The 11,828-nt window shown below is 33.0% G+C and overlaps 1 protein-coding gene across 1 annotated transcript; it reads left to right on the top strand.

The window, feature by feature from the left end:
• Positions 1–336: 336 nt before the first annotated feature.
• Positions 337–6,382, top strand: LOC146141433 (uncharacterized). The gene is made up of 3 exons (XM_083389602.1): positions 337–1,451; positions 1,723–2,395; positions 3,217–6,382. The coding sequence occupies exons 1-3, from the start codon at positions 348–350 to the stop codon at positions 5,106–5,108; spliced, it is 3,669 nt and encodes a 1,222-aa protein (XP_083245728.1). The 5' UTR covers positions 337–347; the 3' UTR covers positions 5,109–6,382.
• Positions 6,383–11,828: the final 5,446 nt, after the last annotated feature.

Below are 11,828 nucleotides of genomic sequence, written 5' to 3' on the forward strand. Positions count from 1 at the left end.
CCTACCTAGAACTTAAAATGACTTGAGGTCAGCATTTAACTCCTATTGTAAAGTATTGTGTGATTCAGGTTATGCTTCTGTATGACAATTTTGAACATAACTTTTTTTAAACAATAAAATAAATTCAAATAGCATAAAAATCTATATAAGTAAAAATAAAGCCACTTGTTATAAGTATTTTTTTTTTAAATTCATGTTGCTAGCAATGATTTGGTAATTTCATATATATATATTTAAAAATATGAAAGTCTCTATAAGTCTATAAAGTCTCAGAGTTTGTATTTTGAAAACAACCGAAAATGAATGTAAACCTTAAAACAAAAACAGGTAAATTGCTAGTTGATAAAATGGATAAATCAGTCAGTAAATATTTTAAACTCGTGAATCATGTTTATGGCAAAACTTTGGAAATTGGCGACTTGTTCGACCTGTTTGTCTTGAAATCATGCCGACATTTTTTGTCACTCAAGCTGAAATCAATGTGTTACCTAAATGGAAGGGAGAAAAGCGGAAAAGAATGCGCAGCGGTCATGCATAACTTAGCACGGGTGCAATCTCGCATTGGAGATGAATTGCACAAATTGCAACATTTGGACAGGTTAAAGAATTTGAGCAAAATTGCCTGGGTTCGAAGTGCAGGCCTTTTTAATGCGGCAATCGTTCGGAATCCACAAAATGTAGCCGAGATTAAATCTGATCTCGATGATTTTTGCGGCAAAATATTGAGGTACGCTAAATCGGATGACCACAGTGTAAACCTACGACTTCGCGGAAAAAGTTTGCAGCAAGATTTTATAGAATTCCGAAAGATTGTTGAGGAAGGGTTATCACAAGAAAAAATGCCAGAAGCGAAAAATGAACGAATAAAAGTTGTGCGGGATCTTCTGGGATCAATTTCAGAATTTATTTCCACAAAAATGCGTGATTTGATGAAATTTTGCATCGGAATTTTGGTTAAACTTCCTTGTAAATATGCTTTGGTTGGAATGGGATCACTTGCTAGAAAAGAGGTTACTCCTTATTCAGATTTCGAGAACATTATTGTTTTAGAAGATGGTATTGAGGCGCTAGCAAACTACGAAGAAATACTCGATTATTTTCGTTGGGCTGCGTTAATTTTCCAAATTGTCACAGTCAATGTCGGTGAAACTATTCTAAGATTTATGGCGATCCCAGGTTTGAACTGCACTTTCAACAAAGAGGAAAACTGGTTTTACGACGAAAACACACCGTGTGGGTTTTCACTCGACGGCATGCATTACAACGCCTGTAAAAATGCGCTCGGACGACAGGAGCTGTTGCCCGATAAACCTTGGAAGACGGAGTTTATTAAGCCGGTGAGAGAAATGCTGAGGTACCTCGGTCGTAAAGAGGACATTAAGAATGGTTTCAACATCGCGCATATCTTTATGGAATGTTGCTTCGTTTGCGGAGATGACGAAATATACCAGGTTCTTATTAATTTGTGATAACACTATTTATGTGCTTTTAAAAATATTATTTAAAATAAAATTGCATCTTTTTATATATACAAGCAGTAATCTGTATTTATTTTTTAGTTTAATCAATAATATTTAAAAACAAGTGTTTGTTATAAGAGCTATGATAATAAAAGAAACTTTTAAATAAGTATTTTTTTTAACAATGCGTAGAGCCAAAAATAATAAAAAATGCATTTTTTGATTAGCAGTTATTCTTCAAATTTACATCCATTTTTTTTAGGAATACGAGAAAGGTGTTAAAAAGTTTCATCGGCGCTTAAAAGAAGAAACTGAAATGTCAGAAGGAAAACGACCGTTGCTCCAACATATCCAAGATAATATCGACGAGTTCAGCGCATTCTATGAGATGGTTAGCAGCATTTGGTCGATGCAAATTGACGTTAAACGGCTCTTGTATCGCACGACGACCATTTTTGTGTCAGCACTCGGGAGATACCACCAAATCGAATCGGACTCGTGTTTTGAAATTGTAAACGCACTTAAAAATCTTCCAGAAAATTTCAAAGAGGATTTAACGTTCGCCGTTGCTATTGCGTCGGAGACTCGCTTGCGTAATTACGGCACGGAAAAACAGCAGCAGGATTACAAAGCGACGTACAATTTTGACGAAGGTTCCGATGGTTTTTTAGGCAATGTTGGAAACAGGGTTGAAAGCACAATAGCTGAACACCTAAGCTCTGAGAATTTGCTCGTTTACGTAAAAGCCGCTTTGTACCTTCAGTCCCTTGTAATGGTGACCCTTAACCTTCGACCAATGAGTGATTCTGATTCTCCAGCGGCTAAATTAAAGAACTTGGCTCGAACTGAAGGATCTTATGATAATCCCTACTACAAAGTTTTGACGCACATTATGCTCGGCATCGGTGACCAACTGATTGAAATGCTTGAAAATGGTAAGTTACATTAAAAAGGGCCGTAAAAAGTCTAGGATTAAATATACTCTATTTGCACTTTTTATTTAACCACAAATAAATATAGGTTATTGATAATTTATCGGAAACAAACTATATTGAAATGTTTTAAAATGTGGGTATGCAACAATAAGTTATTTTTAAGTATGGATAAACATTTTTTAAAAGTTATTTTATTGGCACTTTTTATTCATTTCAAATGAAATTTGGGTTTATCTAACGTTTATCTAGCGCAAACTTAATAAAATGCTTCAAAGTCGTAAGTTACACATGCTCAGTATGCATTATTTTTTTTTACTTTTTTTTGCAGAGTATGCCACAATAACTTTTTTAAGTTAGAAAAATCGTTTTTCAAAAGTCATTTTATTAACTTTTATTTAAAAAAAAAAAAAGGGGGGGGGGGTTCAGGCTTATCTCAAATCTATTTAAATGCTTAAAATTGCAAGGTATAATAATTCAACCCTAAATAAATATTTGGTTTGCAGTCGTCACTAAAATAAGGACAAACTTATTGAAATGTTTAAAAAAGGCAAGGTATGCCATAGGAAATTAATTGGTAAGTTAGAAAATACCTTTTTTATTGTTGCAGAACTAATATTCGTATTATTGAATTAGGATTTTCAATTTACGCAATAAAAAGGTCCTGGAGTTTGCTACTTTATTGAAAGCCAAATCTAACATTTAATTGTGTGAAAAACCAATATATTTCTGTAAAAGCTAAACAATTTATTTCTGTAAAAGCTTTCTGCAAAAAAATGTAAAAATTAAACTTTTGATCGTTTTTAACAGCACTTTTTTTCTAGACCCAAACTATGCAGAAATGGAAAAATCCACAAAGCTGTATTTCCAAGCACTTGGTGCTTTTGCAAAGCTGGACTTCGAGGCTGCCCGGCGTTTCTTTACGGAAGCGAACCAACTGGCCGAACCAACTTGCACCCAAACTATTTACATGCACGCTATGCTGGCTTTGTGCAACTGTAGGACGTTTCGTTACGAGGATTCGATAAAAGAGTGCGATTACACAATCAGTAAAGTAAAAGAATCTGAGAAAAAACACCCGATGACCCTTCTCATAGCTTACTATGTGAAAGCAGCATGTTGCTTCATTCAGGCTGACCACCAGAGAGCGATAGAGTGTTTTGATTTAGCCTCCAACCTCGCCGTACAAGTTGGATGCAGCTTTCCGGGTGCGAAGCAAACTTTGCCAGAAAACGAACACAAAGAAACGCGACTCTCGCAGCAAATTCGCATCGATTGTTTGTCAATGTCAGCACGGTCGTGCGCGATTACCCCGGGGTTCTTTTCGTCAGTTCGAGGACGACTTTTACGCGAGCTCGCCTTGCGTAGAAAAATAACGACTTGCGAGCCAAAAGATCCGGATATTGCGCAGTGTATTTTCCGCATCGGCTTTTGTGACTTCTTAGAAGGTAAACCGGAGCGTGCGACTAAACTCTATCACAAGGCGAGTGAAATGTTTCGTGCAAACGGAAACAAAATGTGGCAGAAACAAACCGCTTACATGGAAATGAGCGTCGTTCTTATGGAATTAGCAAACTACTGCGACAGCAACTCGACTACGAGAGAATCAATAACAAGAGTCGTCCAACTTACAGAAAATATCGATTCTGCTCTGAATCAATTTCAAGAAAGCGACACCGAATTTACTGAACCGGAAATTAAAGATCAAATAAAATCGTGTCAACCGTTTCTCTTGCACAAAATTTTGCAACAGCAAGACAGAGAACTGTTTAAAGATCAGGAAAACGCGCTTTCAACATTTATGTCGTTAATGTCTGTTCCCCTGCCGACTGGTTTATTAGCACTCGCCCGAAAAGAATATACAAAAGCGCTTGCCACTTTCAAAATATTTCAGGTTGTTTCTGCGATGATGGACATGAAATTATCAAATGATGAATTCGCTGTATGCCTTAACGGAATAGGAAAGTGTTTAATGCACCTTGGTGAGCATGAAATTGCTTTAAAATACTTTCAAAAAGAGTTGGAAAACAGAAATATATTTTCTACTGAATCGGGTCTGGAAAAAGCGGCGTGCCACAGCGAGATTGGAACTTGTCATAAAGTGCTTAAACAGCATAAAGAAGCGTTATTTCACTTCGGTTCAGCCACAAAAATACGACGCGAAGTTGGAGAAAAAGCGGAAAAAAAAGAAAAAGCAGACGGAGTTAACCTTGAGGCCAAGGTCATGTTCAACGAAAAAAAGTTGGACGACGCATTGGAATTTTACAAGAAAGAATTGCAACTTAGAGAAGAACTTGGGCAACATGACAAACTATCAAGTTGCTTTCTAAACATCGGAGTTTGTTATTTCAACTTGTATGATTTCCATGATGCCAGGAAAGCATTTGAAAACGCCGAAAATTGCGCCGAGCCAAATTCTGCAGAATGTCACAAATGGATCGGAAAGTGCGATTTTGAAGAAGGCAGAATCGCTGAAGCGTTACAGCGATTCGAACATGAACTTGCCGAGCGTAAAACCCTAAGCGTCGAGTCAGATTACGCAGAATGTTGCTTCAATATTGCGAAATGTTACGAGAAGTGCTTCTACATTGAAAAGGGGGCCGATTATTTTAAGATGGCTCAAATTTATTGGGAAACAAGCGGAGATCCTTGTTGGGACGAAAATATTGCGGCATGCGAAACTGCGATCGTTAGATGCCAATCTATGTTTGATTGAAAAATATGATTGTTTCGTAAAAAATGGTTGATTTTTATCTCAAATTCCAGTACATTCAAATCAGTTGTTTTTAACATTCAGGCATTTTTTCAAGCCAACTATTATCAGTTAATTATCAGTTTTAAATTTAATTGCCCTTAAGATGCAGAACTTTTGTCATGATTCACAAATTCTTGGCACACAAATATTATTTCGTAAAGATCAATAACCCATCAAAAATTTTAACCGGTACACACAAAAAAAAAAATCTTAACCGGTACACAAAAAAAAAAAAGAATTTTAACCAGTACACCCAAATATTATCTCCCAGTTCAGGATGAAAAAAGTTAAAATTAGAGTAATAGTTTGTAAACTTTTTCTTGTGGTTATAACAGCATCTTATAGAAAACTATTGCGACGTGTTAAACTGCTATCAATTAATGCAAATCTTTAATCAAATGAAAGCCATTTATATTTACCTTTGCAAATTGTTAAAGTCTTGATAATTCCAAACACAAAACAATTTTTTTAGGATAAGATTAACTAGAAACAAAAGTTTGTTAAAATGTCTTGATGTGCGACTAACATTTTTTCCCACATATTCATTAAATAAATGTTAGTTAAAAAAAATTTTTTTTAAATGATTGGATAAAAGTTTGTTTAATAGCAACTTTTTGTTTGTAAACTTTGCAAAGTGTTGTGGTTGTTGCAGTCTGTATTATCTTTAAGTGCCTTAGAAAGTTGTAAATATTTTTGTTATTGTAGTTTTTTGATAGATATTCGGGCAAAATGGTTTTACGTACCATAAATAACTATTGCTGAGATTTCTTGTGTAATTATTGGCGTTTATTTGGTAAGGTTGCCAAGCGCAAATGCTTAACATAGTTTACGTTCCCTAGAAGCTTGTAATTTTATGTAAAGTAAAGATATTTTATGATGATTTTTCATTTTTATGCTAATATGAAATGCTTGTAGCCCCTGTGTAGCAATTTTCATTTTTTAAATTTTTTCATTTTTTTTTTTTGGAGTCCCTAAACATATTCTCCTACTGAACCCTATTTCTTGAAATTGCATTTTTTCTGAAAAATGATAAAATAATTTTTTTTACACTTTTTTCTAAAAATTTTGTTGTTTTTTTACATGTTGTTTTCTTAAAAGAAATTTTTCACAAAATACTTTTTCTTATATTTTTAACTGTTTCCATTGCAACTGTTTGATTGCGATATTGTAAATATATTATGTGTTTGTTGTACTTATGGGCCAAATAATTCTATGTGGTTTGTTGTTTAATGTTGCATTACCTAATCAAATTTTTTTGTTTTTAGTAGAATAAAAATTTCAGTTGAACAATGTTTTTCTTTTAGTTAAAGCTCTAAGAGAAGTAAAACATGATTTTCGAACTCAACAATAATGAACAACTTTAAGACTTAATAAAAAAAGACATTATAGTTTGCCAATAAAAAAATTTCTATCGCTTAAGTTAGTTTACACCCATTAGTGATTATACATTTACATTGACTTAGGGTTAGTGCGATAATTTTTTTTTTTGATTAAAAAAGTAACAAATTTTAAACAAAAACATTTTTGGACAGTGCTTGTAAACCTAAATATATAAATATTTTATAAAATTTTTTTTTATAAAATTTTTGACCTTGGGAATATATATATTGATTTAAACACTGCATTGTTTTTATAAAGTATTGCATTATTGTTTTGGGATAGTCAGTCACTTTATTTTGATGTTTTACTGTCGCCCGGTGTAAAATATATCAATTTTTTTTTAATTTTTGCAAAACTCTTGAAAATGCATAGCTAATATTTTTAGCATATCAAAAAAAAATACAAAAATGCCGAAGAAAAACGAGACAGTAACAGCTAGGTGGAACACATGGTAAAAATATAATCAAAATAGTTGAATAGTATTTCATAATAATTTGGTCGTGCAGACCCAGGCATCAGAATAAAATGCCGTACATCATTAGCCTACAGAATTAGTCAGTTTAGAAAAAAAAATCAAGAAAATACCTCACTCTGCCATCTTTGAGCTTTCACATAGTACAGAATATTTCTCATTTTCTTATAAAATCCTCAGTTTTGGTCGAAATAGTCCAAGTTTCAAACGAAGAAAGTAATCACAGTTGCTGTTTGTGCAGTCAAGTCAGCAAATAAAAAATTAAAAAATTTCTTACATTAAGAGATGATGATAAAAGCCAACCTGTAAGGACGACAAGTGTTATAAGAGCGGCATCTTAATATTAACATAGATTGTGGATTATTATCCAGTCTGGAAGTACAGTCGGAGTTGGCTTATTTCACAGAAATCCGATTTGGACTAGCGCACCGAAGGTCAAAAGTGATCTACCAGAAAATTGGATATATATTCTAATTTTTTAGAGGTCAGATTGGGGCCATTGACTGGGTTGCTCTTGCCATATTTGCCACACTAATACTACTATTATTCATCTCAAGAAACAAGAATAAACACAGTGGCTAATGTTTAAAAAGTCTTATTTTCAGCGGCAAATTCCAGTAAATATTTTATTCCAGCAGTGCATTTTTAGGCTACATTAATATATCCCTAGCGCAATATCCAAAGTTTCCCATCTGGATCAAATACATATTTACCTCATAATATGCCAATTCATCATTTAACAAATGTTATTTCAAGTATTTTAACATTAGTTATACACACATTCAGGTTGACTTTAAGCAGAAAATATATAACATACTAATACAAAAAAACAATTGAATTGAATATTATTAAAGACAAAAACAATAATATGATTAACAGCATAGTATATATATTTGTTTAATTCACAGAACAAAACATAAAAATAAAACTTAAAATTTGTACATCCCCTAAAATATTTGAAAATGACCTTAAATTTTAAGATCAATGTAGATGCCAACTTTTATTGACACAAATAAAAGAATACTATGAAAGGAGACAAGTTTTTAAATAACATTCCTTACCTAAACTATTTATTTTTTCATACGTTACTTAAATAAGTAATGCTGAAAACAAGAAGTTATGTTTAAGGTATTTCTAGTCCTCGTCAAATCAAAGTCAACAGAGTAATATAAAAAAGTTCAATTGTTACCAGGTTGGAAAGTTAGGCCGCGGTCAGTCGCGAAAAATCGCTCAAACGCGCAAAACTTTTGTTGCGCTAACGGTTTTCAGTATAGTACTCCATTTTCAGCCGTGCAAATTTTACAAATAACGTTATTGCAGCCGCGCCAATTTGGACGGAAATGTTATTTCAGCCGCGCAATTTTAAGCTGCAAAATCGTTTCCCGCGCGCTAAATCAAAAGTTTCCAATCTAGCGTTGTGGTAGAATTCTAGAAAAAAAAGCGCCCAAAAAGGCGTAAATCAAGTAAAGTGATTTAAAAAAGTGACTTGAGTGAACATGAATTATTAAGTCATTAAAACTCTTGAAATAAGGAATTGTTAAACTGTTTTTCACCTTAAATATTTCTTTCAACAGGTTTACGGCGACAGCAGAACGCATTATATAAGAATAGTGTTCGAAATTCTAGAATTTTAACGCTAAACCTACTTTTGATGTTGTTTCGCTTACCAAAGTATTTTAAATGCTTTAAAGCGCTTTATTCTGCAAATATTTTTAAAAAAATACAGTATTATAAATTCAATAGTTATTCAAATTTTATTTCCCAAAAGTTATCGATTGTCAGTTGTTTATTGAAATAGAAGCAGTAGGCTACAGTTTATTTGTGGTAACTGGAAAATAAACAATCCGTTTCATAAATTGTAGGGACATTCCCTGTTTTAACACATGTCATGTGTGCTTATTGTTTTGGCTAGCACGTGTATTTAGTTTAAATTAAAACTTGAATGCACATATCACATTAACAGGAAATATCATGCTGCTTACTGTTTCTTGACCTAATTAAACAGAGGCGCGATGTTTTTTACTTTTGAGCTGAAAAAGTTACGAACCACCACCACGAAACGATTGGAGAAATCTGGCGGTTAGATAGCGCTTTGTCGCCTCTGGCGAATAGTATTCTCAGCACCCAAAAAGAGGACATTTTTTTGCCAGCAAGCAAAACGAAAGTAGAATTGTCGTTTTGATGATGTTTTACATTTTCTTGGTTTTTGCAGGCAAAAATTATAAAAATAGACACAACAACAAATCAAATTTATTTTTCAGATTCGGCCCTTGAATACGTTTCGGTTCCCTTAACTTTTGACAATAAGGAATGATCATTTTTAACGCGATCGTGAAATTGTTTACACGAAATATCATTGAAATTATATACACCTGTGGAGATGCTCGAAACTGATCCAACTAATAGGCTGTTTCTTTCTTTGCATCATTTTTCAAAGAAAAAATACGTTCAATATTTGCATTATGGGCCGCAATGCAAAGTAAAATGGCGCGATTTTTAACATTTATTACTGGCGCAATATGTTTGCAATAACAATCAAGAAGGTATGGCTGGTAAGGCAACTTGTTGGAAAACCTTTTCTAAACTAGCAATTTAGAATATTTCATGCAAGTAAGTATTTGGAAATAAATACAACGTCTCGCCTGAAAAAGTCTCGTTGAAACTATAATCATTAATCAAAATGCAAAAAATAGAGGACATTGGGGCATTTTTGAGCGTCCTCGGAGGACCATTTACTTTTCTTCAGAAAAGAGGACAAATCCTCCTAAAATAAAACATATGGCCTAGATTAAAACAAAACCAAGTAGTAGTGATAACTACTTCTAATTTTTAAGATTAGAAAAAGTTAATATTTTGAAAAAAATCTATCGGGCGCTTCATTTTTGCAATATGTGCAAAAAAAGTAAAGTCGGTCGATCTGATCATAGTCTATTTTAAAACGCTGCTGAAACTGGTGGATATTAGTTCACCGAAAGTCATCGCAGACTAACTAAATCTGTCAGGTTCGAACTCACGACCTCCGACCATATTCAGAACAGTTAAACCTTATGATTCGTAAGCCGCAATCGTTGGTGAAAAAGCAGATTCAGAAGGACCAGATCACAGTTGCTGCACATGGATTGTGCATCTTTCATTGGTGAATAAAGGTTTCAAAAAAATTCGTTTTTATCAGAGATACTTTATTCATACTTTCTGAAAGGTTATATTTCTGTTTGTATTCGAGCTTGTGCATAAAATAAGAACGCTACAAAATTACTACTTTTTGGTTTAACTTTGATTTTTCTGTTTAAAATCTTTTTTTGACTTTTTACAAGATTCTTTCGAAAACGTACGTTCGTAAAACAAAATCGACGATTGCGCTGTTTATTTAAATGCACTACAATAACGGCTGTTAGAAAAAATAAAACTTTTGTGGCTAGGTTAGGTTTCTGGTTAAAATGTTTTTTTTTTAACTTTTACTCGTTTCTTTAGAAAACGTACGAAACCAAATGTACATTTGACTTGGTCATTTTAATGCAAAAGCAAGTGAAAGGGCGGCACAAACAGACGACAAAATGTGACAGAAGCAGGAAAACAGTGCAAATTATTGACAGAAGTGAAAAGGCAGCTTGATACTAAAACCCCAGATAAGTACAGAAGAGTATTTTAATCACAACGCCTTTTTTATGGTTGTTTTTCAATATTTTTTAATAATTTTTTCATGACCCTAGTATTGTCAATGGGAGCCCCGTGAAAAGTTATATGAAAAAAATTCAGCACAATTTTTAACACCTTTTCGTATATCGACAGTGTTTTAAGCAAGAATTATTGTGAAGCATACAAGCTTTTAAACAAGTACTTTTCTGAAGTTTTTCAATGATTTACAAGCGAGTAAAGAAATCCAGAAACGAATTTAAAACAAGGCGATTATAGATAAAACTAGATTCATACAGGAATTTCAGTGTAGTTTGCCATCCAACATATTCACAGCAGAATAGTTCTGTTACAACGAGAGTTTTATAGCTGTTTTGCAATATTTATCATTATTCCGTTGTTTCCTATGCTGTCACTGGAAGCCAAATAAAAGTTATATGAAAAATTTGCAGCACAATTTATAACACTTATTTATGTATGACTGAAAAGTGTAAAGCAAGAATTCATGTGAAGTATATAAACATTTAAAAAAGTACAATATTTGTCAAAAGAACCCCTTCCAAATTATATAATGCCTGGCAGCAACAGTATATTTATTAAATGAGTACTTAAAAAATCAGAAAATTACAAGTTTTTTTAATGATTTACAAAAGTCAAGAAATTTAGAAACGAGTTTAAAACAAGGCGATTATTGAAACCAAATAAACACAGGAATTTCAACCATACTTCGCGATTCAATATTTTATAATTTAAAAGAAAAACTAATCACACAATAGAAAGTCAACAACTAAGTAGGTTAATAACTTAACTTCGTATCGCTGAAGCAATTTGTGACTTAATAGCCACTGTTTCAAGTCATTTTCAAAAAAAAAACAGTGTTATAATAGCAAATGACTCAGTGCATTTAAGTCACTGTTTTCAAATGACTTGACTCGATTATTTATACTTCGGGGTATGCGGATGAAAAAAAAACATTCTAAACTCAACACAAGGTAGACAGGATAAGGCAAAATAAGTAAACCAACCAATAACAAACTACCTATACATTGTTTACTTTGATGTTTTCTTTTCACTTTAGATCAGTCTTTATTAGTGGCATTTTCCCTTTTTAAAGTATTTTTAAAGTAAGGGACAAAAACTTTTAAATATAACCGCTTAGTTGTCAAAGCATTATTTTTTATGTATTCGGCAAACTA

The sequence above is a fragment of the Ascidiella aspersa genome, chromosome 5 (genome assembly GCF_963924565.1).
Source record: "Ascidiella aspersa chromosome 5, kaAscAspe10.2, whole genome shotgun sequence".
NCBI classification, from domain to species: Eukaryota; Metazoa; Chordata; class Ascidiacea; order Phlebobranchia; family Ascidiidae; genus Ascidiella; species Ascidiella aspersa.

What these genes read in the sequence shown, in the direction of transcription:
- LOC146141433 (XM_083389602.1), top strand. Translation starts at nt 348, where the DNA reads ATGGATAAATCAGTCAGTAAATATTTTAAACTCGTGAATCATGTTTAT. An exon ending in GAGATGACGAAATATACCAG is followed by an intron (nt 1,452 to 1,722) that starts GTTCTTATTAAT and finishes CATTTTTTTTAG; the next exon opens with GAATACGAGAAAGGTGTTAA. An exon ending in GATTGAAATGCTTGAAAATG is followed by an intron (nt 2,396 to 3,216) that starts GTAAGTTACATT and finishes CTTTTTTTCTAG; the next exon opens with ACCCAAACTATGCAGAAATG.